Source organism: Cydia fagiglandana, chromosome Z (genome assembly GCF_963556715.1).
Source record: "Cydia fagiglandana chromosome Z, ilCydFagi1.1, whole genome shotgun sequence".
NCBI lineage: Eukaryota > Metazoa > Arthropoda > Insecta > Lepidoptera > Tortricidae > Cydia > Cydia fagiglandana.
In genome coordinates, this window is record NC_085959.1 from 10,117,132 (window position 1) to 10,141,871 (window position 24,740).

General features: G+C 42.1%; 3 protein-coding genes across 3 annotated transcripts; 1 reads left to right on the top strand and 2 right to left on the bottom strand.

Moving 5' to 3' along the window:
* The first annotated feature begins 198 nt into the window (after positions 1–198).
* Positions 199–15,288, top strand: LOC134679467 (glycosyltransferase 25 family member). Its single transcript, XM_063538393.1, has 11 exons — positions 199–488; positions 2,125–2,356; positions 3,144–3,259; positions 4,402–4,628; positions 5,577–5,886; positions 6,626–6,700; positions 7,360–7,417; positions 8,030–8,151; positions 9,751–9,948; positions 11,689–14,546; positions 15,059–15,288. Exons 1-10 carry the CDS (start codon positions 295–297, stop codon positions 11,915–11,917), a joined length of 1,761 nt encoding a protein of 586 aa, XP_063394463.1. The 5' UTR covers positions 199–294; the 3' UTR covers positions 11,918–14,546; positions 15,059–15,288.
* A 661-nt stretch (positions 15,289–15,949) lies between these two features.
* Positions 15,950–18,363, bottom strand: LOC134678264 (cytosol aminopeptidase-like). The gene has a single exon (XM_063536747.1). It carries the CDS (start codon positions 18,354–18,356, stop codon positions 16,740–16,742), a length of 1,617 nt encoding a protein of 538 aa, XP_063392817.1. The 5' UTR covers positions 18,357–18,363; the 3' UTR covers positions 15,950–16,739.
* Positions 18,361–24,422, bottom strand: LOC134678263 (titin). Its single transcript, XM_063536746.1, has 3 exons — positions 24,221–24,422; positions 22,527–23,942; positions 18,361–20,518 (listed from the first exon to the last, which is right to left on the bottom strand). Exons 1-3 carry the CDS (start codon positions 24,288–24,290, stop codon positions 18,618–18,620), a joined length of 3,387 nt encoding a protein of 1,128 aa, XP_063392816.1. The 5' UTR covers positions 24,291–24,422; the 3' UTR covers positions 18,361–18,617.
* Positions 24,423–24,740: the final 318 nt, after the last annotated feature.

A 24,740-nucleotide genomic window follows, 5' to 3' on the forward strand; every position in this document is an offset into this window, starting at 1 on the left:
ATATAGCTATCTCCCTTGTACGAATAGGTGCGTTCCTATCTATACGATTCATAATCATTTCGGTGTGTACGCACTTGCGTACGCAAGAAATGTGTGAGATCAAATTCAAATCAATACTTATTATTCTAGAGTGGCAACATCAATAAAAAAATAAAAATGACATTGATGATTTGTAATGTAATGTTGATGTTTTCCTCTGAATGTAATTCAACACGTGAGCCGGGAACATAAATCATAATCCGCCTGTGTATAAGAAAAATCTTGTGACCCAATGTTCTATGCTACAGACAGATAATGCGGCTATCAATACAAGTTCTGTCAATACTATTCATATTCCGCTTGTCTTACACTAGCTGCAACGATGTTTCTAGCGAAAAATGGCCATCAGTGGGCATATCTGTGCTGGTTCGCAATAAAGAGCACACATTGCCCTATTTCCTGAGTTGTCTGACGGAATTGGACTATCCAAAGGACAGGCTGTACATTTGGTAAGTGTTAAACATCGGTCGCCAAATGGGCATTAATGCGTTATAAAATTAGGTCACCTCATTAAATTTGTGACACGACACGAATTGTATTTCTACCAACCGCATGTGCGCTACACAGCTCAGAATATTTCCAATTATGTGTTGTTTTAGAATGTAAAGATCATCAGCTATTAATGATGTCTCTGACCTAAGGGTGGTATTCCACTTGTCCAAAGCATTAAGCAAAATGTGAGACATATACATACACATTGGACCAAGATATTGCACGGACAGATGAAATACCACCCTATAAGGAAATGATAATATAATAATAATATTTGGCAAGATGAATTTGATGACTACTACTTCTCTTTTTCATGTTTACACAACATTAACATATTTTTTTTAAATGTTTGGTTTGGATTAGGGTTGCCAACTTTTTTTTGTTGGAATATAGTATTTTCCAGAATTAGGCATCAAAAATATAGTACATTTCAAAAAATTATAGTACTTTTAGATAGAATACTAAACATGAGTGTAATATAGTCAGACCATAAAAAGTCTGCAGCGAATTTGATTTTCAACAAAAGATAGAGTGATTCAAGAGAGACATTTAGATGTTTTATTTGCTAAGGCTATATGTATAAATTATTGATTGAAAGATGATGATTATTATTATCAACATTACTTCCATACACAGTTGGGGTGGGGGCTAGTTTAACACATTCAGTGCCAAGAAAAAGCTTGGTGTGTTGATTTTGTATCGGAAATGGGGCACTTGCCACTACAAATGTTAATAATACACTGTTCTAGTTTGGTTGGACCTTTTGCTATAATTATGGGCAATTGCAAGTTAAGCTAAGTGGCTTTGCGAAGGAATTAAACTATTTCATCAATGCAGCGAAGTTGTTAATTGTTTTGACTGTTTTATTTCTCATTATTAGGTACGAATACCTTCTTTAAGAATTAAATAATAATGTAAGCTGTTATAAAACAAACAATTTATTTATTTTTTAATTTGTTTGGAGATCCACCACCTATGACATTTTAACATAGAAATTATAGTAGATACGGGCAGCCAATTATAGGAACTCACAGATAATGACGTAATAATAGACAAACAGGTACTACTTATACTAATAACTGTGTTTGTAATCCATTATTTGCTTTTGCCACCCTTTACATTAATTACATTGGCAAAATAAACAATAAAAATAGTGCAAGTTCCTGGTGAGCATATTTTTTGGCTTAATGTTTTTAATACTAGATAAAAAGCCTCCAAATACCTACATGTTTATTTTAATTATGGTAATGCTTTTGTTTTGCGAATCCATTAATATTCTCCTATTATCTCTTCAATCTACCTCTGCTACAATGGTCATCTAATGTCACATCACGCTCCGCGATTGCTAAATTGGTTGTTCAGTCAGCAGCAGAAGTTGCTAAGCGAGCGAGGTGTTCAAAATTACCTTGACACACTCTTATTCTCTTAACAATAAAATCGCGTCAAGATCATTTTGAACACCTGAGCCGATTAGCAACTTCCGCTGCTCACTGTCCCAATTTAGCAAGAACCCTAAATGACATAAGAATCCCGTGTGGTGACTGTACATAAGAATTTATTTAATAATAGCTAAAGTTAATCTTTTATAAACAGGATATACAGTGATTTCAATGAAGATGGCAGCATAGGTATTCTGGAAGAATGGGCAGCTAGATACAAGTCTGACTACAATGATATAGTAATAACGGCCAATAAAACTAGTGGGCCTCGTCACGAAGATGAGAAGAATGCCGTACATTGGAGCCCTAAGCATTTCAAGCATGTTATACGGCTAAGAGAGGAAGCATTGAGTTATGCTAGGAAAAAATGGGCAGACTTTTTATTTGTAAGTGTAATATTATGTAGAAACAGCAACACTCTTAACTGTACATCGGTGGACCTTATTACAAAAGGCATAAAGTCCACCGATGGACAGTTAACAGTGTGGGTGATGGTGTGAGCATTGGGATAGCTTCGCGGGGTAATTTTAAAATGGCAAATATCTACTTAACTAAAGCACATTCTACTGTAGTAACTGCATGGAAGATGATGTGGTATGCATTGCAGCAGTGTTGCTAAAATACGAAGCGCTTCTGGTTTTATAGATACATATTTGCTATTTTCAAAATTATCCCGGTTTCAAAGTTAACGCAATGCAGGGTGTGGTCCCTACATTTCGAAAAATCCAACTTAGAAGCAGAGAACAATCACTAATATTTCAATTTCCATCACTGTAATAGGGCAAAAAAAGAAAAGTAAATTACATACATTTTATAAAAATTTGGCATTGCATAAACTAGAAAAAATATTATACTCTAAACAGATGCATCTTTCACGTGTGTTGTACAACGTTTTACAGTACATATGGCTCTTTAAATTTTCGACATAGGCACGTATTGTGCTAATTACCGACCTAGGGCGGTAAAGTACCTCCATATGTACTGTAAAATTTATAGGCACAGTTTAAGTCTTACTGTGTAAGTATTTTGTAAAAATAAACCAATTTAGTAGAAGCCTTGCTAAAATTCATCAAACTTTCTATTTCTGTAATATTTATTAGTGTATTGGCCAAAACATGACATTGAAAACAATTCATTGTTATATTCATTGGTTTGTATCCTTTCTAATTTCAGATGCTGGATGCTGATGTGTTTCTCACAGAAAAGCAGACTCTCAAAAGTCTAGTCAGGAAAGATGTGCCCGTGGTGGCCCCCATGCTGATCTCCGACGGCCTCTACTCTAATTTTTGGTTGGATATCACTCATTCTTGTTGCATCTTGTTGTGTCTGATGCATGACCTCGTTATAAAGGTGCTTATTTAATTTTAACCTTTTAGGCCCACTTGCACCATCTCACTATCCCGGGGTTGACCGGTCAAACCGTTAACCTAGTGTCAAATTGTACTGGTAACCTTGGTAACTCCAGGTTTAACCAGTTAACCGCGGGCTAGTGAAATGATGCAAGTGGCGCTAAGAAGATGGGTTTTAAGTTTAAGCCCACTGCTAACACGTGCCCATGCTAACCCTCTGTTATTATTCATTTAGGCTCACTTGCACCATTCCACTAACCTGGGGTTAACCGGTTAAACCTGGATTTACCATGATTACCAGTACAATTTGACACTGGGTTAACGCTTAGCCCCGGGCCTTAATCACTACATCTTATAAAACAAAGTCCCCCACCACGTCTGTCTATTTGTACGACGGTCGGCTAGCAAGTACTTCTAAGAGTAAACAGTTGGACGCATTCAAAACTTCGGTCGTCGCTTTTTGTTGAACGTCGCTGGTCGGACATCTGCGCTAGAGGTTTTCATTGATCTTCGTGTCAGGCGACTTTATAAATTAATTAATTAATAAATATCAGGGGACAATTTACACGGATGATCAACCTAGCCTCAAACTAAGCAATGTTTCTACTATGGGTAGCAGGCGACGATATACCAGCATCACACAAATAAATGCCCTTAAGTACCAGGATTGGAACCCAGGACCATAATCATAATCATTTATTTGCACATAAAAAGGGTTTTACATAAAGGTGTTATAGAGTTACATGTCCAAGCCTTTTTAGCTGATTTTGACAGCATGCAAATGGGTCCTTATAATCCATTAAATTTGTACTAAATAAGACCATCGGCTTCACAGGCAGGATCACTACCCGCTAGGCCAGACCGGTCGTCAAAACTTTTTATAAACAGCCTTTTCCACTGCAGCATGCTTTATGCAAATAATTCATTTGTAAATGTAGTCAATTTTAATCATTGCATTCTTACGTGAATCTTCTATTTGCTTAATTCACCTTTATTTTTTGGCTGCATGGATCGTTATTTTATTATCTAGGATATAAAAATGCGGGCGAGTCTAAAAATACTATATGTATGTCCTATTTCAGGTGTGGAATGAACGAGAACTATTATTACGAAAGAACGGAGGACTACAAGCCGATCTTAACAAGGACCGAGGTTGGATGCTTCAGTGTCCCCATGGTGCACTCTGCGGTGCTCGTGTCACTCAGGCGTGATGTGTCTGACGGCCTCACCTATGACAATACGAAGATAAAGGGCTACGAAGGACCCGAAGATGATATCATAGCGTTTGCTGTCAACGCGAAATATCATGGTACACACTGTGAAACCTTCTATTACATATAATAAGGAATAAAATGTGCTAATAATTAGAAAACAATGTCATGTAGTCAAATTATAGTTGGTCAAAGCAATTTGCCAGTCAGTAAGAACTATACTCATCCTTTTCTTTTGGGTGCTAGTACTAGTGTAAGACAAAGATAGTATGATTCTCTCTGTCTATGTCTGTATTATTTAGTATGGAGACGGCCGCTATATGACGGCACCGCTATCCTAGAAAAACCGATCTTTGGAGAATGATAGATATTTTTGACGCATAGACTGATAAAAAATCGGGCAAGTGCGAGTCGGACTCGCGCACGAAGGGTTCCGTACCATAATGCAAAAAAAAAACAAAAAAAAAAGCAAAAAAAACGGTCACCCATTCAAGTACTGACCACTCCCGACGTTGCTTAACTTTGGTCAAAAATCACTTTTGTTGTATGGGAGCCCCATTTAAATCTTTATTTTATTCTGTTTTTAGTATTTGTTGTTATAGCGGCAACAGAAATACATCATCTGTGAAAATTTCAACTGTCTAGCTATCACGGTTCGTGAGATACAGCATGGTGACAGACGGACGGACGGACGGACGGACGGACAGCGAAGTCTTAGTAATAGGGTCCCGTTTTACCCTTTGGGTACGGAACCCTAACAAGTTACTTTGGTAAAGTTACCACAGTGACCTTCACATAAAGTTTAATAGGGTATTATACTGTATTTAAGATAAATTATTTTACACCATACACCATGCATGAAATAAAGCACCAGATAATTATTAGAAAAACACAGATCCGAGTTATTTTTAAACACAAGTTCTATTTAATAAATCGGATAGAATGTTTCATATAAATTCCATATTAGCAAATCGTTTTGACAGTTCTAAAAAAGTAACTGATTTGACTAGTATCAAAATACCCTATTTTGCTGTCATTACTTCCAGGCATCAATCTAACCGTCTGCAACGACCTCCTGTACGGCTTCGTCCCCGTGCCCCTAGAAGACGGTGACGAGCTAACCCAAGACCATGAGCAACTCCTCAACGTTAAACTGGAAGCCATCAGCCGAGGCTCCCCTATACCTCTACTAGATACCTTCAAGTCTTTGATAAAGTACCCGAAACGTTGGAGGTTCGGATGCGATGAGGTGTACATGATCAATCTGGAGAGACGGACGGAGAGACGCCGGTTGATGGAGATGAGCTTTAAAGAGCTTGGGATGGAGGTTACGACGGTTAAGGCGGTTGATGGGAGGTATGTGCTGCTTATAACATTTTAGTATCGTATTAAAAAACCAAGTGGGCTTAGAAAACTATTTTAAAACCTATCCGTTCCATAGGGAATATTAGGCAAAGCTCTGCGTAGGTGGCACCATTAGCACATACAATACAGTAAACAAATATTGATTGACATCATCAAACACATCATGCGTTACAATGTCAATCACATGGCCTACCGTGAAACAAGACAGTCGGTAGTTCGGTTCTGCCTCTCTATTACTCTTGAATTCGATCAATAGAGAGGCAGATAAATTAAAGAAATTTCGGTTATCGCGTTTCGCGGTAGGCCATCTGTAAACAAACCGCCTTGGTACATCAATGTCATAGCGAAAACTTGTCAAAAACTTGTTTAAAGGCTTAGTATGTATAAGTTATTCTATGGTTTACTAAACAAATTAGTGCTGCACTCTGTCGGCAGAACATTGCAGTAATGCTCCCTATGTTTAAGTCACAAAGTTACTTTTTTCACGGACTTTATAGTCTGACTAAAATTAGTAAACGTGAGTCGACTTGCAATTATGATCGACATGTTTCCATAGAAGTTTGACGTTTATGAAACACTTCCACCCTTTCTCATTGCAAAGTCTATCATAGTTAGCTAGCTCCGACCTTATAAGTACTTTTACATACCTACTTTTTACAAGTTAAGAAAAAATCTGTGTACTCGTAAAACTACAATAAAATCAGATACTAAACAAGTTTTTATTTTACAGAAATCTGGACTTAAACGATTTGAGACAATATTCTGCCACAATAATGCCTAACTACATGGATCCGTATCATAAAAGGTATTAATATAATTGAACACGTAGATAAGGTTTTTTAAATACATTTTAGGGTAAATTTGTAGTCTGTTCGGAAAGAGAAGAGTCGTGGAATGTATTGGGCCCCATACATTCCACGACTTTGCTCTTTCCGCACAGACTCTATGGGCTACTAAAATGTTCTTAGCTTGGTTCAATGATCACTCATCATATTCCCGAAAATAGTTAACAATCGTGACAATAGTTATTTCACTCGGGGGCAAAGTTGTTGTTTAACCGCTCGTGCTAATATTGATACCCGAGCAAGCGAAAGATTGCAAAATTGAACAACGAGCGTAGCAAGTGGTTCGAAAAATGGAATCTTGAGCTTTGCGAGGGTTTCAAAGCACGAGGGTTAAACAAAATTTGCCTCCGAGTGAAACACAAAAATTTTCACCACACCAACCAAATATTAAATGTAAAATATCAAACAAAATCAAATCCAAATGAATGTTATTAAATATTATCATCCAAAATCATTATTTAAAAGTCAATTCTACCAGCAAACATAAAAAATAACTCAAAATTTGCATTTGATTACTTTGCCTCACATGTGAATAAAATGCAACTTTGCTATCAGTTTTTTAAGTGTAAAGTAAGCCTTTCCGAGTTGGTGTGGTGAAAATATGTTTATTTGATTTCAGACCAATGAAGGCGGGCGAGGTCGGATGCTTCCTAAGCCACTATTATGTCTGGGAAAAGGTATCGTTATTACTATTTTTACTTTTCTACCATATCACTTATTCGTGCCTCTTCAATTCATATAAATTGCTTCGATATAATTGAACATGGACAACGCCATTTTCTACCTCTTTCGCATGCGCGTAATTATTTTGCTGTTCTCGGCGAGGCATTGACCGTCGATTCATCGGCGGGACAGCTATATCAATACATTATACGCGTGCGATTGAGATAGGAAATGACAGGTCAATGTATAAGGTTCCTCTTACTTATCGTCCTTACTTTATAGACTGCACAAATATTTCTTAACCTATAACAGGAGTTTGGCACTGATATACTCGCTAACGTCTGCGTAAGTTACGTTAAGTCACTCACACGCTAGCGAATATGTCAGTGTTAAACTCGTGGTAAGGCTACTACTACTGGGTATTTAGTCTGACCAGCGAGTCGTGTCACAAATAAAACGCGGGAATTTCATTAAAAACCGCGCCTGGCAACAAAATTAAATGACAATTTGAAACTGACAGCTTATTTGATAGGAAAAAAAGTTGCCATATAAAGAAATAAAAAAATAGCTTGTGACACGACTCGCTGGTCAGACTCTAAGCAAACATTCGTTTGTTTTCCGTACAGATAGCGAAGCAACGCCACGGCATCGCGCTAGTGTTGGAGGACGATATCCACTTCGCGCCGTACTTCCGGTACCGCTTCCAACAGCTACTGAGGGAACTCAAACACTTGGACTGGGACCTCGTGTACGTACAGTCGCCATCAGATATATCGGAGCGGCCAAGGTGTTCACAATATCTGAACACGCACTCTAACGCCTTGACAATAGAGGCGTTTTCAAATGTTCGTAAGCACCTTGGCTGTTCCGATATATCTGATGACGACTCTCTTAACTGTACATCGGTGGACCTTATTACAAAAGGCATAAGGTCCACCGATGGCCAGTTAATAGTGTGGGCAATGGTATAGTCGGCATCCGTAGCAGCAATAGTCGTAATCAAGCTATGATGGCGCCATCTATGCAAATCTTTGACAGCCGCCAACCCCATTCTTCTAAATATAGAGACATCACTTTTTGTTAAGTTACTTATTAGATAATCGTAGATATAGGTACCTTGTCGTAAACCGTAGACCGGGGTGACTTTGGAAAATTTGGGGTCACTTTGGTAAATTTAAAACGACAATAGAATTACCATTATTCATTATTTACTAAAAATGTTCCTGTTACTATACTTGGTTAAGCAGATCTTGTCAGTAGAAAAAGGCGCCAAATTCAAATTTTCTATGAGATGCTATCCCTTCGCGCCTACATTTTTCAAAATTGCCGCCTTTTTCTACTGACAAGATCTGCTTGACCATCTATAGTTAGATTACTACATATTTATATTCACCTACTGTAAAAAATTTCGCATGAATATATATTATGGCTTAAAAACTAGAATTTTAAAGTCGCCCCTGCATTTGAAACTCACCCCGGTCAATGGTACCTAGTCTGATCCACAAGTTTTTAAACTGACTTTAAAAGTAAGCGTCTACACATACGCACTGGGCGCATCGTACGCATCTCGCCCCGCTGGGAACCCACAATAACGATTTTTTTCAAAAAAAAAAAAATTATTATTACATTTTTATTTTTTTTCAACAGGCAACTAATACTCATCATGACAATTTTAACGAACCCTAACACAATCAGGTTGCGTTGGTTAATTAATCACAGAGTGCCTATGGCCACCTCCTCATCAGATTTCGATGTTACCATAATATGTATTACATTGTGACTCAAATAAATTACATATGTACGGTAAAGGCATTTAATTTCAGTACCACTTCGTACCTTGTCACAGTGACAATAGTATGAGATTCCTAGCCACTTTCATATTGATTGTCACTGGGACAATTAAGGAACAAAATGGTACGGAAATTAAATTCATTGACTGTATCTAGTTTCAGCTCAGTCGAATAATAGGAAATGGGTCTAATTTAACTTGTCAGATTCATCACACATCAAACAAAAGCTTGTACAGATGTAGTGCATAATTGTTTTCCATCGTATTTTCTCGGAAACGTTCGTATTTGTCATGCTAGTTCAATCAATATCAGTTACTTTTTGTATCGAAATTAATTGAAATAGCAAGACACGTTCGTAAGTTTCCGTGAAAATACCCTCCTAAAGTTATTTTTGAAGTTTTGAATTTAGAAACCTTCTTTTATTCCATCATAGGTAGTTCAAAATTAGATTTGCCCTTTTTAAAGGAACTCAGGACTTAGGAGGATACGATGGATAAAAAATATGCTCCACATCTGCAGAAATAAGACTTCTCTTAAAAAACTTCTTCGATTTACAGATACATAGGTCGCAAAATCCTTCAAAGCGACGACGAAGAATATGCGACGGAGCACACAGTCCGTCCCCTGTACTCGTACTGGACGCTCGGCTACCTACTGAACGCGCGCGGAGCGGCCAAGCTACTGGCTGCCAGGCCGCTCGAGACCATGCTGCCCGTGGACGAGTTCCTGCCCATCATGTTCGACCAGCACCCCAAGTGAGTGGCCGACAACCAACTAGAATATGCCCCGGAACACACAGTCCGTCCCCTGTACTCGTACTGGACGCTCGGGTACCTGCTGAGCGCGCGCGGAGCGGCCAAGCTGCTGGCGGCCAGGCCGCTCGAGACCATGCTGCCCGTGGACGAGTTCCTGCCCATCATGTTCGACCAGCACCCCAAGTGAGTGGCCGACAACCAACTAGAATATGCCCCGGAACACACAGTCTGTCCCCTGTACTCGTACTGGACGCTCGGGTACCTGCTGAGCGCGCGCGGAGCGGCCAAGCTGCTGGCGGCCAGGCCGCTCGAGACCATGCTGCCCGTGGACGAGTTCCTGCCCATCATGTTCGACCAGCACCCCAAGTGAGTGGCCGACAACCAACTAGAATATGCCGCGGAACACACAGTCCGTCCCCTGTACTCGTACTGGACGCTCGGGTACCTGCTGAGCGCGCGCGGAGCGGCCAAGCTGCTGGCGGCCAGGCCGCTCGAGACCATGCTGCCCGTGGACGAGTTCCTGCCCATCATGTTCGACCAGCACCCCAAGTGAGTGGCCGACAACCAACTAGAATATGACCCGGAGCACACAGTCCGTCCCCTGTACTCGTACTGGACGCTCGGGTACCTGCTGAGCGCGCGCGGAGCGGCCAAGCTACTGGCGGCCAGGCCGCTCGAAACCATGCTGCCCGTGGACGGGTTCCTGCCCATCATGTTCGACCAGCACCCCAAGTGAGTGGCCGACAACCAACTAGAATATGCCCCGGAACACCACAGTCCGTCCCCTGTACTCGTACTGGACGCTCGGGTACCTGCTGAGCGCGCGCGGAGCGGCTAAGCTACTGGCGGCCAGGCCGCTCGAGACCATGCTGCCCGTGGACGAGTTCCTGCCCATCATGTTCGACCAGCACCCCAAGTGAGTGGCCGACAACCAACTAGAATATGCCCCGGAACACACAGTCCGTCCCCTGTACTCGTACTGGACGCTCGGGTACCTGCTGAGCGCGCGCGGAGCGGCCAAGCTACTGGCGGCCAGGCCGCTCGAGACCATGCTGCCCGTGGACGAGTTCCTGCCCATCATGTTCGACCAGCACCCCAAGTGAGTGGCCGACAACCAACGTTTATGTACCCGTGAATGGGTTCCAGCAGGCGTTCTACATGACATCAAAGTTCTCCAAACGGCCTCTTTGGATCAATATCACCACGCACGCCTTATTAATGACCGGGCTTGAAAACCCGAGAGTTTGTAATGGAGAAACAAATAATAATAATAATTCAGCCTATATACGTACTGCTGGGCACAGGCCTCTCATGCGCAAGAGCCTTGGGCTATTAGTCCCCACGAATCCCGAATAATATTACCTAACTTAAATAAAAATAGCCTATAGTTTCAAAACAATTGGTTTTTAGGGTTCCGTACCCAAAGGGTAAAACGGGACCCTATTACTAAGACTCTGCTGTCCGTCCGTCCGTCTGTCACCAGGCTGTATCTCACGAACCGTGATAGCTAGACAGTTGAAATTTCCACAGATGATGTATTTCTGTTGCCGCTATAACAACAAATACTAAAAACAGAATAAAATAAAGATTTAAGTGGGGCTCCCTTTCAACAAACGTGATTTTTGACCGAAGTTAAGCAACGTCGGGCGGGGTCGGTACTTGGATGGGTGACCGTTTTTTAAGAAACCCATTTTAACACCCGCCGACCCTACCGTACTAATAATGTATTTATGTTAACAGTGACACATGGAAATCATACTTCCCCAACCGCAACCTGTTGGCGTACTCTTCGGCGCCTCTCCTGATACACCCGACACACTACACCGGCGACGAGGGCTACATCAGCGACACCGAGGACTCCACCGTATTAGGCGACCACGGTGACAACGGTGACCCCGGTGAGCGCGGTGACCGTGGTGACCGCGGTGACCGCGGGGCCCCTTCCGAGCACGTCAAGAACGAGCTATGACCGCTGCCCTCTTTCAAAACCAAGATTCCTAACCAAACGGCTAATGTAGCCGTGAAAAAGCGACGGAGGCGAACGCTATGGAAGTAAGGTTAGACAGATATTGATGTGGCTAAGTGATCTATACAGATAACCACTAGATCACGCATTATTCGTTTATTAGTTTATTCGTTCTGTTTTGCAGTTATACTTTAAACTGGCATATTCGACAACCGCCCGTCAAAAGGATTTACGCCCTGCGCTTGACAAAGTACCTACTAAGCCGGGAGCCGCATCGTTCAACTCGTTAACGTTTGCGACCTAAGTGCGTATAAATTCAACGAAAAAAATCTTAATAAATCTGCATTTGATTCCTTTTGAAGGTAACAAACACTGGGGACATTCGACATAGATACTCAATACATTGTAGATACTCTGTCCAATACTTTCCGCTTCATAACTACTTATTGAAACACTGAAGCAAAATTAGGATATTATTAATATTAATCTATTTCTATAATGGTGCCATTATAAGTGCCATAAAGTTACTTTTCTGGTCACATTACGCCAAACGCAAAAAATATGATATTATGAACACTATGACGCATTAAATTAGTATTAGTACCTAATGTCAAATAGGTACAATTGCTATATGTGACGTTCCACGGGAAAAGGTACCTTATGAGGGTTTCTAGTTTCGGAGATATGAAATGTTTTGTAAAGAGGTGAAAAAATGCTCAATTTTTTTTTATTGTGTGATCTGAAACCTTAATGCGTAACGTTTGTTTACCTGTTTTTATTTTTGTTACAAGTTAGTTATAAGCCTAGTAATGTCGTCTCAGAGTTTAGTCGAAAAGGTACCTTATGGAAAAAAGATTGAAAATTCCCAAAAAAACTAGTCAATACGGGAAAAGAAGTTTGGTAGAGAACTGTATTAGCATTCTGCAAAACTAATTTGATAATTTCAGTTCTGGTTGGGGCGCCTAGCAAATATTATAACCGTACATCGACCGACATTACAAATCCAAGTAGCCTGCTATTATACCAAAGTTACTCTCGTCAAGTCTTTCTTAACTAGAATAATCTTCATTTGGTTTGGTCGCATGCAATAAATCAGCCATTGGTTTGCTGAAAAATGCCAATACCCGACGCATTACCTTATGGAATATCTGAGGTCATTGAACCTCAATGCCGCTTGTCTTCAATGGCAACCAAAATATATTATTGATAAGAAATAGACTATTTATACCATCTTTACCCCAAAATATTATTAGTTTATCCTAACTGTTCCATCATCATCATGCCTCATCATGTAACTTAACCACAAGGTACCTTTTCATTACATACAAATTATTGGTCTTTTTTAAGATTATTATGACGAAGAACTAATTAAATTTGTGGCAGTTTAATGTAAATTAATATTTTCTATTCATAAAAGATAAACTTCAATGTGATTGATGTTTTGTAGTGATGTATTATTAGATTTATTTCCATAAGGTACCTTTTCGTAAATGTATGGAGCAAATACTGTAATTGTTATGTAAGTTTAAAGTGGCATAAGGGGTTAAATATAGTATTTAGTTGGGGTTTTAGGATTTATTTCATTTGAATGATAGAATTTCTTTCATATGTGCTCAGAAAAATTGATTGTTTGTTACATTAAAAGTAAAAATATTCAATTTTCTGATTTTATATGAAAAAGTCAGAAAATACATTTTCACCTCTAAATCGGCATTGCTTTTTGCTTAAACTGTCTCTCAGTGTCGTTTTCTAATAGATACAATTTAAATCTTGAGAGCTCATTGCAATCAATCGTGAAAATGAAATAAAACTTTATTTTCAAGAGATTGGTTAGTATACACATAAATCAGTCGATATCAAAGGTTTCTATTTGCATTACAGAACAAGTCGCAACATTTTTTTAATCTCAGATATATAAGGTATTATTATTTGTAGTCAACTATGTAACTTACTTCAGGAACATAGTTTTTTAGGCGGCTAAACTTAAAACTTCTCTATTGTAAAGTTGCTCATTTCACAACATTATTTTCAAAAAATCATATCTCTGTAACTACGCAACTTAGAAGGTTGATCTTTTGTGTTATCGATAGCTTATTTATTGTAGATTACTGGGGTATGCATAACTCCATACCCGCCATAAGGTACCTTTGCCCGTGGGACGTCACATATATACTCTACCTCTTGATATGTTGTTATCACTGTCCGAATTTTATTTTGTAGGTAGGTCATAATTGCATTTATTAGAGTTATTATATTTAAGTTTATTGTCAATTAGGAAATAATTTCAACATAATAATATATTATATTTTAAAAAGTATCTTTAATTATATTATAGATATTTTTTATGTGCCATATTATATTAGGTAAGCAAAACTTCCTAGAACTTACTAATTTTTAAGTAATAAACGTATCAAATACTAGGCACTTGTGTTTTAATCAGAACCATACTGATTATCTGTCATTTGTGACATTTATTTTAATTTAGTATTTTTTAGTTTTACAAATTTTTAGTGGTATGTGCTGTTGCGATCAAAATGGGAAAAACAATTATGTCCCCAAAAAAATACTTCAGAAGGCGAATCACAAAGATACTGGTGATGTTATGGTCGACAAAATTAGTTTAGATATCAAGGTATTTTTCTCAATATTTTGACAATCATACCAAACAATTTTATTCTAGAAAACTCAAATAAGTTAATGTTTGGAATTTGACAGCTAAAGTAGGTCCAGTCGCTATCAGATATATCGGAGCGGCCAAGGTGCTCACAAATATCTGAACACGCCTCTATTGTCAGGGACTTAGAGCGCGTGGTCAGATATTGTGAACACCTTGGCCGCTCCGAAATATCTGATGGCGACTGTACTTAGTAGTTGTCGCTGTGTGCCCTTCACATTATGAGGTAATTTTGGTAGTCTTGATGGCTGAGATTTACTTAATGATTCCTGATAATCAGTGCTTGCTACAACTTGAGGGTTTCCTTTGAAAGGGTCGGTAATACGGTTTACGGTTACGTTTTTGGTGTTATGTACCTATTCGGTAAATCTCACTGACAAGTCGATGCACGGCGATACAGTTTTTGTAGTAATAATGAATATCCTATAGAATAAGCAGGGCAGTATTATAATACCGTTTTTTCAAAAAAGGAACACTACCGTGAGCTGACGCGCTGTGTAACCGCGGTAAACAAGATGGTGGACACGCTGTCCAATCAGATGGCCTGGCCGCCCGTCCGCTGTGAACACGAGAGGAGCGAATTGGAATGCTGCTACGAAACCCAGGAACGTTCAGGCAACTGCTCTAACGTCGTCAAGAAATACGTGGATTGTGTGCGCAATGTACTCTTCTTGAGAATTAGATGCAATTGATACTTGTAGTAGCGTTTTTGAAAAATATTTTATGCCCACGTCCAAAGTCCTTTCTCTAAGTGTTTCGATGGCACTGGTACAGCAAAGAGTATAGGTCAAGTTCTAAATATCATGTTTATGCTGGCAAAGTAGCCCACAAGATGGCAGAACCTACAATGCACAAGAAACCGTACGTCAACTGTAGAGGGCACCACTTGCTTTGGCGTGAAGTATCAATGTTTCCGATCCAGGCCACAAGATGGCAGCCCCAATGCGCACGGCCCCAATATATTTGTCCAGTTTGATTCTGTCACTAGTGTCACTACCTAAATACAATGTACGGTCTAGTTCACAAACATATTTACAATAAGCCAACGTTCCAAAAATATATTTACTATGTAGACATTAGGTATTGTCAGTGTATTGGAACGTTAGTTATGTAAATATGTTTGGGTATTCGACTGTATCTTGGTGCGTATGACAGTGCAACGACTGTCATAGTTTTGTTAGTCGCTCCTACACAACATTGAGCACTTACACATTGGTCTTAAAAATGGGTTAGTAAATTTGTAGCTCCTGTGCATTTGCACGATTTTTGTTGATGTCAGCAGTCATATGCGCCAAGCTAGAATGGCGAGAGATAGGCAGTGAAATTAATAATGAGATTTATGATTCGCAATAAAACTAAACTGGACTTCCATCTTTTATTAACTGAAAAAAAAAACTGTTTACTTATACAAAAAATCCACTTACGAGACAATCACGTTGAGTCTTGAAAGTCATACGAAGATAGTTTCAATACATTTGGCGAATTTGTATAGTAACAAATAAGTTTTTAAGTTTTGATATAAATAAGTATTTTATTTATTCAATCATGCCCACTACATATTTGCAAAATATTTTTACATGTATCTTTTCGTGTTGAAAAGTTAAAGTCAAAAATTGAGTATTATTTTCCACCTTATTATTGTTTTGCAATTATGATTTTACAACATGATCATTTCGAATAAAATAAATATTTTTAGATACCCTTATAAACATTACGTTGCAATTTTTATTATAACTAAGAGTTTGGATTTTTTTAATTAATTGCTCAATCGACATTTTCACGCCGAGTTTTCACGTTACTCCTTGCCATGACGACCAAACTAATACAATAATTTTATACTTTTTAAAATGACCAAATAACCATTTTTATAGCTCCCCATTCCATTAATTGTGACACGTCAGATGTCTGTTAAGTACATAAATACACAAACACATTAGATATGACTTAAGACATTTCCTTTAAGAAACTGTTACTGTGGTCGATGACCCAACGGGCAAACCTCAATATTGGGAAAAAGGTTTCCATTAATTATCGAATACACTCATAAGAATGAATATGGGTCATTTGGCATGTATATTTTTATAGGTATAAAGTGACTCTTTTTCACTGATTTTGAGTGCAGTCATTAGTCAAGAATCGACAGTGAATCCCTTACAGTTCGCCACTAGCACATAATCTTAGCTGAAGAAGGTCGATAATGGTCCGTGTAGGGCGACCAGTCATGCCGCGCCGCAGGTACTTGAAGTCGCGGCCCTTCGTGTAGGTGACGTTGTAGGTGTCGAGGTGGACCCACTTGCCGTCGCACACGAACTGCCGCAGGAACGCGGCGCAGTTCGGAGAGTCGCCGAAGAAGTGACGCGCCGTGTTCGCCAGATCCGTCTCCTGCACGTCGCTTATTCGGTCCGAATAGAATTTCCACAGCGGCATTCGCCATATTCTATCGCCGGTCCTGCTGCCGGCTACTTCGAAATCGCGGAACAAACCTTCGGAGTTCGAGTAGCATGCACAAGCCGCGTTACCGAGGGCGTGCTCCAATTCTTCCGACATTGTGCCTACGTCGACTATAAATTCCGGCCAATAGTTCCTAGCGTACGCCAGGCTGTCCGCGATCAGCAGTCTTCCCTCCCGTGCCGGCATACGAATCTTCACACTTTTCTCGTGAGCGTTGGAAATGACGTCTCCGAACTTCGGACTCATGCAATTCGGCATCATCTCGCAAAGCGGTAGTATCCCCCTAATGTTTATTGGCAGTTTTAATAAAGCGGCCGCACGAACAATCGCCACCACACACGCCGCCCCGGCCATATCACCTTTCATATATCGCAGGTGCTCCCGCGATCTTAATTGTAAACCGCCGCTGTCGAAGGTCACTCCTTTGCCTATGAACACCACCGGCTGCTTACAAGGGCTCCCGCCGAAGTACCCGATCTCTACGTAGAGCGGTGGCTGCACGGAGGAATGGCTAAGGGCGACAAATCCGCCCATCTCATGAGCAGAGGCCCATCCTCGCGTCTTCACGTGCACGTTTATATCCAGCTCGCACAGAAGATCTACGATTATTTTGGCAAATGACGTCGGATTAAGGACATTTGCCGGCAACTCTTCCAAATATCTGGCTAAATTCTGGGAATCTGCCTTAATTCTTCCTATTTCCCAACCTTCGAAGTCGCAGTCGTCGTAGAGGTGCAGTTCGACTTTGCCTTGAGTACCGAGTAATCGCGTTCTGTATTCCGTAAACTGCCAGACAGCGAGTTCGGCGCCCTCGGCCGCCGCTTCCGCGTTGCCGAACGACTCCACGTCGATGTGAGCCGGCTGCAGCTCCTGCAGCGCTCGGGCGCCGACGCCGGCGGCGGTGCGGATGGCCTCCTTGTGTTCGTCCAGCCGTTCCACCGTGTTGTAAGTGTAGCATTCCGTCCCGAGTCCTGCAACGGCCACGAAAGCATATTTAGGGTCCACGTCGAAGAATACCCTGGCCTCACCGAGCTTGGGGATGGGGGAGAGCTCCAGCAGGTTCCACAGTTTGCCGCCGTTGTCCTTGTTGTACTTGGCGGCGGCGGCGGTGAGGATGGCGCGCTCGCCGGCCACGCTCTCGTTGTAGTACACGCCCAGCACAAGCCCGCGGTCTCGCTTCGCGCACGCTTTTGGGTCGATGACCTTCCGCTCCGGCATGGGATTCCGACAGTCGTTTAATGGTATGCGGAATTGCGATATGTACCTGGCGCATTTTATTATAACCGGAGTGGTATGGGGGATCTTGGTATTTAACATGGTGAATTTTGATATTGTATTTGAAAAAAATCTTACATGAATGTTACAAAAAATCTATTGTGACATGCATGACCGTCTGGTTTTGATGTTTTTTCTCCACTTACTTTTTAAAAATACGAATATTCGCCCATACTGGTAATTAAACTTTAAACAAGTTTAGGTATATATTACATTTATAATAAGTAAACCACAATTTCACACAACACACAGTATTCACATTACAATCAGATTATCGCACAAAATGTCTTTTTCATGGAACGGTCAAGAAGCTTTTTTCTTGAGCCAGCTGGGCGTGTGGGTCCGCACCCACTCGGGGATGTCGGACAGGATCGTCTCTTGCACCTGTCGGTAAATGATTAGTATGAGGAATGGGATGGCCAGTCTCTCGTCCTTAAAGAAGTAGACCCAGAAGGCGAGCATTAGCAGGCACACGTCCACCATGTAATCTATCGCGGACCTCACGTTTACTTTGGCTTGTTCCTCCAGTTCCTGGTAATCTATAGGTATAACTATCGTAGCTCGTTCAGCTGTCTTAAGAATAATTTGTTGAGTATATTTCTCTTGAGGTTCGTTTTGTTTGCCGTCCGATTTCGAAGGTACAGCTTTTTCTTGCCTCACCGTCTTTGGTTTAGCTTTAGTATCTGTTTGATTCGCTAGTTTCGTTTTAGTCTGTTTGGGGACGGAGTTACCGATTTTACTTTTATTGGCTAATTGTTTATGACCTGTTGTTTTATTTGCTGTAGTTTTCGCCTGTTTCACTAGTTTCTTTTGTTCAGCAGCCTTCTCTCTTTTTTCTTCTTGTTCTTCTGCGACGTGTTTAAGATCTTCCGTATTTAGATAAAGCGGAGTAGATGGCTTTTTAATACTTTTATATTCTCTAACTATGTTATCGTAATATTCAATAACCGTTCTGCCTTCTTCTGTTATTTCGTCCTTTTTCTTTTCAACTTTATTAATTGCTTTTGGTTTTTCATTCGCTTCATTCTTCTCTGGCGGTTTCTCTGTTTCTTTCTTTTGTAATATTTTTGGAAAGGAAAATGAAGGTTTCTGAACCGGCATTTTTGTAATTTTCTTGAATAAGGTCATTTTTTCGTCATGTTTAGGCTTCTCAAAGACATCTTTTTTGGGTTCAATCTTATTTTTTCCTTTTATTGTGAGTTTCTCCTCCTGTTCTAGTGTTTCTATGGGTTTCGGTTCTGGAGATAAAGGTCTATTTTCAATTTCAGATATTTCCGTGGGTTCACTTTTAGCTTTTTCTTCTATAATTTCGGGACTAAACAAACGCTTCTCGTCTGTCTTTACCTGGGGCCCTAATGTGCGTTTTTCCTCCACCTTCGGATGGGATCCAAATAGCTGCTTTTCATCGAGCTTGCTTTGTGGTCCAAATGTATGTTTCTCTTCTGTTTTTGGCTGTGGTTTTGATATATGTTTTTCCTCTGGCTTCAACCAATTTTGCGTGGGTTTCACTTCCGGCCCAACTTCTCTTCGTTTGAGTATAGGCTTTGGCACGAAATTAGGATCAGGGAGAGGCAGTGGTTTTAAGACTTCTCTCTCGGATTCGTCCTCCTCTTCTTCATCAAGATATTCTTTTGACGGTGAGGGTCTTGTAACTTTATCTCGGGGATGATAGGTGTCCTCTTCGTTCGAATACTGGCTTCTTCTGTCCATTTCACCATTAAGACTGCCCTCGTCTGAGTACTCAGCGTCCGAGGAGACAGTGCTGGCAGTGTAGTCTTCATCGAACGACACGTTCTGCCACTTGTTCATTGACGACTCGGAATCGTTGGAAGCTAGGCGCGAGTTGAACTTGTACTCCTTATTCTCAACCGAATCGGTTTTTATGTATATTTGCGGCGGATTAATTTTTGGTTCCTCTATTGGTTGTTCTTCAATTGGTCGGCTGTCGTTGGTGTCGTGTGTAGTGTACGGAATGTGTGTGTTTTGACTGTTTTGTTTCTGGTTCTTGGTTTGTTCCTCCTTCAACGCGACGGCCTTGTAGAAGCGGGCCATGGCGCGCTCGTGCAGCAGCTCGGTGGAGCTGACAGCGTTGCGCAGCGCCTTGAAGGGCAAGATGGCGCGCGAGCTGAGCTCGGGCGCCGACAGCGACAGCGGTGGCGGCGACAACGCGTCCTCCAGCTCTAACTGGAACGACTTTCTTTTATCTGAAAAAGAGAAACAATTCGTGTTTATTTTTATGTAAGTCTTTTAGCTTAGGTAATCCACCTTGTGTTCAACTCCAACCGAATCAATTAGCAAGCTTGTTTTATATGTGAGCTTAGAACTGATTATCTTTACCCGCGCACCGCGTCCATAATATTTGTCTCGGGCAGCCACAGTTTTGTATGTTTATTTTCCGCCGTTAGTGAATTCGCTGCAGCAAACTCTCAAACAACAATATTCGCAAAAGCATTGGCGTGGTTTAGGACTAACTACAGAATCGGTAGGTACGCGTATAACAGAGCGGGCGGTCGGAGTTAACTTGACGACGTGTCTATTTATAGTTCGAAATCTAATTCAGTCGTCAAACAGATATAAAACTTATTCGCAGGTTCATTTTGGTATAGTTTAGATATTGTAGTTGAATGCAGGACTGGGGGTGGCTGATACCTTTGAGGCGAGCGCCGCCAGCTCCCAGCGACGATGACCTGTCATTGATAGCGAGCCCATTGTGCGCTCTAGTCGCCTAACTATTAAAACCGGCTTGTGCATTTCGTCGGGTGACAAGCAAAAGTCACTAAGTACTATCAAAAAATTAAAGTAAACAATGCACTTTATTACACTTGTAACACGGTTTATTGTCCACTTATTTCAATGGTGTTAGTGACTTTTGATTGACACCCGACTAAAGGGAATGCTCCCGGTACTGAGTTTGTATGGCGAGAACCGGGAATTCCCGGTTCCGGTACTGTATTTGTAAAGAAAACCAGTACCGAGAGCACTCGCTACCCGACGATACGTTGCAACTTCGCTAGATGCCAATTAGAATTCGCTTTGCTAACTTTGCTATTTTTGTGCAACCTAAGTGAAATATTGGAAACGAGGGTATCAATTCACGACAGACGCAGCCCGAGGGAGTTAGAGCTTTTTTATTTCATAATCCATTACTCCCGCGGGAACAATATGGAATGGACCTTTGTCCTGTAGCACACCTGCATCAAATAAGATTAACTCCCGGTCGTGTACAATATAAGATTCTTCAATGTTTTGACAGCGAGGAACAATTAATGTTATTAATAAGCGAAAAGTGAAATTTACCTATAGGTAGGTATATAAATAGCTACATATATATCACGTTGATTGTCATAATAATTATCGTGCAATATGCACCTTATCGTAATAAGTTATATATACCTACTATGTATTGTGTGCCTAACACGAGGTGTACCTACAGTCAGCTGCAACAATATATCGGTTAAGTCTAGCTAGTCCAGACATCAAAGTTTAACCTTGCTCTAATACTCGTAGCTTTACAGATACATTTTTCTATACTACTATAACTCACTGTGGCGACAAGTCTCTAACTACAGATATTAACAGCATAACAGATACTTAGTACTCACTGTTTTATCCGATAATATTGAAGCTGCCTGTACATTAAACGCCAGCATACGGGAAAAGCGGGTACTTATGTAATATCGGAACAAGATTAAACAGAGTGAGCATGAGTGAGTGGTTCGTTATACTCTTATTTCCTTCGACGTGATCCGACCAGCATAATGTCGGAAAAAGAAGGTTGCAAATTGAATAAAATAAAACTGTTACGAGCGCTTCATAAAAGCGTTCTTAAACGCTAACGTTTTACAGAAGGTTTTTACCTTTAGTAAAAGCTTCTTGAATGGCTGCGTCTCGTTAAAATATATAAAAAACTTCCTGTAATATCATCAAGCTCAAAAGGCAAATTGACGCGCTGAGAGATATTGGTTATTATGCAAGTTAATAAAGCTCGTTCAATATTTCAGCAGGAGCGCGCCTTTCCCCCGTTTTCAAGCACGCTGAGGGTGTCTTGAAGGGGCAGCAAATAACAAGGCAAGTGCTGCGCGGGGCGGTCGAGTGGGCCGTTACCTCCCCTATTGTCGCTCGAGCGCAACCTCATAACATAAGGCTGACTACTTTCACGTATAGCAGTTGAAAGTTTGTGGTTAATTATGTTTAATATTGAGATGTGCTTACCGGCTTTATCGTCCTGTTTCTTGTCGGGGTACAGTACGAGCATGAATTCGTTGCTACCAGTGGGGTCCCTGTCAGGCGTGACGGCGCGACGTTTAGGCTGCGGAGAAGGCGGTGCGGCTTGCGCGCGTTTGCGGCGCGGCGCCGGCGACACCGACGCCGTCTCGCCGTCCTCGCGGGTCAGCACCTCGTTGATAATGCGGGATTCCACCGCCAGGAACTCCATGTCGACCGAGCGACCCGGGATCCGCACCGGCGCCGACTCCACGCTCGGCAAACTCATACCGTATGGACTCTCTGCTTTCACGCGGAATCGGTACTCGCTGCCTTCAATTAGGTCAAAAAGAGTCACGTTCGTTTTGCGGCTCGTTGTCGCCTTTAGCCATACGTTCCAACCACCTCGGTAGTACTCGACGACGTAGTTGCCTATGCGGCATCCACCGTCGTCCTCGGGCGGCTCCCAGTCGAGCGTGACGGATTTGTCTACTTGTCGCGTAACGGTCACGCGCCGCGGTGGGTCCGGCGGTGCAGTGATGGTCACCAAAAACGCGGCCGTGTCCTCCCCGATTATGTTGCTCGCGTGAACTTGGTATTCCCCTCGGTCGCTCCTGCGAGCGGAGTGTATTTTCAACATCGAAAATTTGGGCGTATTCGTGATCTCCACCCGATCGTCCACCGCGATCGGCTGGCCGTCGTGACGCCACTCCACGGTCGGTGTCGGTTTCCCGACTATAGACATTTTCAGATATACCGTTTCGTTAATTTCGTAAAGCAGACCGTCCTCGTATTGGCGAGGGTAGCGCAGCTTCGGCGCCGCCTCGAGCGCCAGCCGCGCCTTGCTGACCGCATGCCCTGCGCGGTTTGTTGCCGTGCACTTGATTTCGCCCTCGTCACTAGGCAGAGTCTGGTGGAAGACAAGCACGCTTGAAGACTCCGTCGTCGTGATCGCCGTTCGCCTGCTGCTGAATATTTCATAATCGTCTTTAAACCAGGAGACGGTCGGCGCGGGCATGCCCGAAAAGCTGACTCGGAATTCAGTTTTATCATTTTCGAGAGCAGTTACATCGGTCAGATGCTGGTAGAATATAGGCGGTTCGTTATAAGGGCGGTCGGAGCCGACGTTGAGGACGTCGGACAGTTCGCTGTAGTCGGAGAGGCCGACGGCGTTGATGGCGGCGACGCGGAACTGGTAGCGGTGCGGGGGCTCGAGGCCGGTGAGCACGAGCTCGGGGCGCGCGACGACGGGTGGCGCCGTGCGCACCCACCCGGCCGAGCCCAGCCGGTTGCACTCCACCTGGTAGCCTTGCAGTGGGGCGCCTCCGTCGTGCGCTGAAGCCACCCAGCGCAGCGTGATCGCGTTCGGTTCATCGTCGGACAGGATCGGGATAATATCCGGCTTTCCGGGCGCCGCCGGACGTCCTGAAACCACAACGCAAACTGTTCAGTTAAGTAAGTTTCGGCGCGTCAGCTCGTCAGTCGGCGGTACGGTGGCTTGGCATAAAACTCCTAACAAAATTAGACGCGTGATAATCGTTACATGAACCCGGACGGTGCGATTACGATTTGTTTTGTTGTGCCACGCTTTAGGAATCGCAGCGCGCACGGTTTTTAAAAATAGAAATGGAGGTAGGTGCTGGTGGGAACGCGGGGCTGGGTGCGGGCGGGTTGCTGCCGGTCGACAGGGTCGTTTTGGGTACCTGCGGACTTCCAGTGGACGTTTTTCCGGGGCTTGAGAGCGGGGTGTGAGGCGGAGTGTTGGTTGCCCATGGCGGCGGGCGCGCGCCGACACACTGAGCGCGGGCGCCGAGTCCCCGCCCCGCGCGCGCACCGCGTCGCGCTGGGAATAACTCTGCGCGCGAGCGCCCGGATGCGATCTTGATCTGTTTGATCGATGCCTTTTCATTAACGACCGTTGCTGGGTTACGACCTTTGGCATCCGTCTGCTATATAATCATAAATCTGCCCCCACTAAAGCGATGCCAATAGTTTTATATGACTCTTGTTGTAGTAGCGCTTTCAGTTCGTTATTGGTCGAATGTTTATTTTGGATAGGACAAAATGATACACCGACATTTTATTTGTATGTGTATATTTCTTATTTCAATATTTTATTACAGCGCCGTCTGACGACTTTCGCTGAAACTGAAGAGAACTGGGAACTTACAAACCGGTGTATGGTTTGTCGTTTCGTTGGTTTTTTATAGATGGCAGCTGCGA

Excerpts from the sequence above, each read along its gene's own strand:
- LOC134679467 (XM_063538393.1), top strand. The coding sequence starts at position 295 with ATGCGGCTATCAATACAAGTTCTGTCAATACTATTCATATTCCGCTTG. Across the intron at positions 489-2,124 it reads AAGGACAGGCTGTACATTTG|GATATACAGTGATTTCAATG; the intron begins GTAAGTGTTAAA and ends TTTTATAAACAG. Across the intron at positions 3,260-4,401 it reads GGCCTCTACTCTAATTTTTG|GTGTGGAATGAACGAGAACT; the intron begins GTTGGATATCAC and ends GTCCTATTTCAG.
- LOC134678264 (XM_063536747.1), bottom strand. The coding sequence starts at position 18,356 with ATGTTAAATACCAAGATCCCCCATACCACTCCGGTTATAATAAAATGC.
- LOC134678263 (XM_063536746.1), bottom strand. The coding sequence starts at position 24,290 with ATGGGCAACCAACACTCCGCCTCACACCCCGCTCTCAAGCCCCGGAAA. Across the intron at positions 23,943-24,220 it reads CGTCCACTGGAAGTCCGCAG|GACGTCCGGCGGCGCCCGGA; the intron begins GTACCCAAAACG and ends TTGTGGTTTCAG. Across the intron at positions 20,519-22,526 it reads GAAACAGGACGATAAAGCCG|ATAAAAGAAAGTCGTTCCAG; the intron begins GTAAGCACATCT and ends TCTCTTTTTCAG.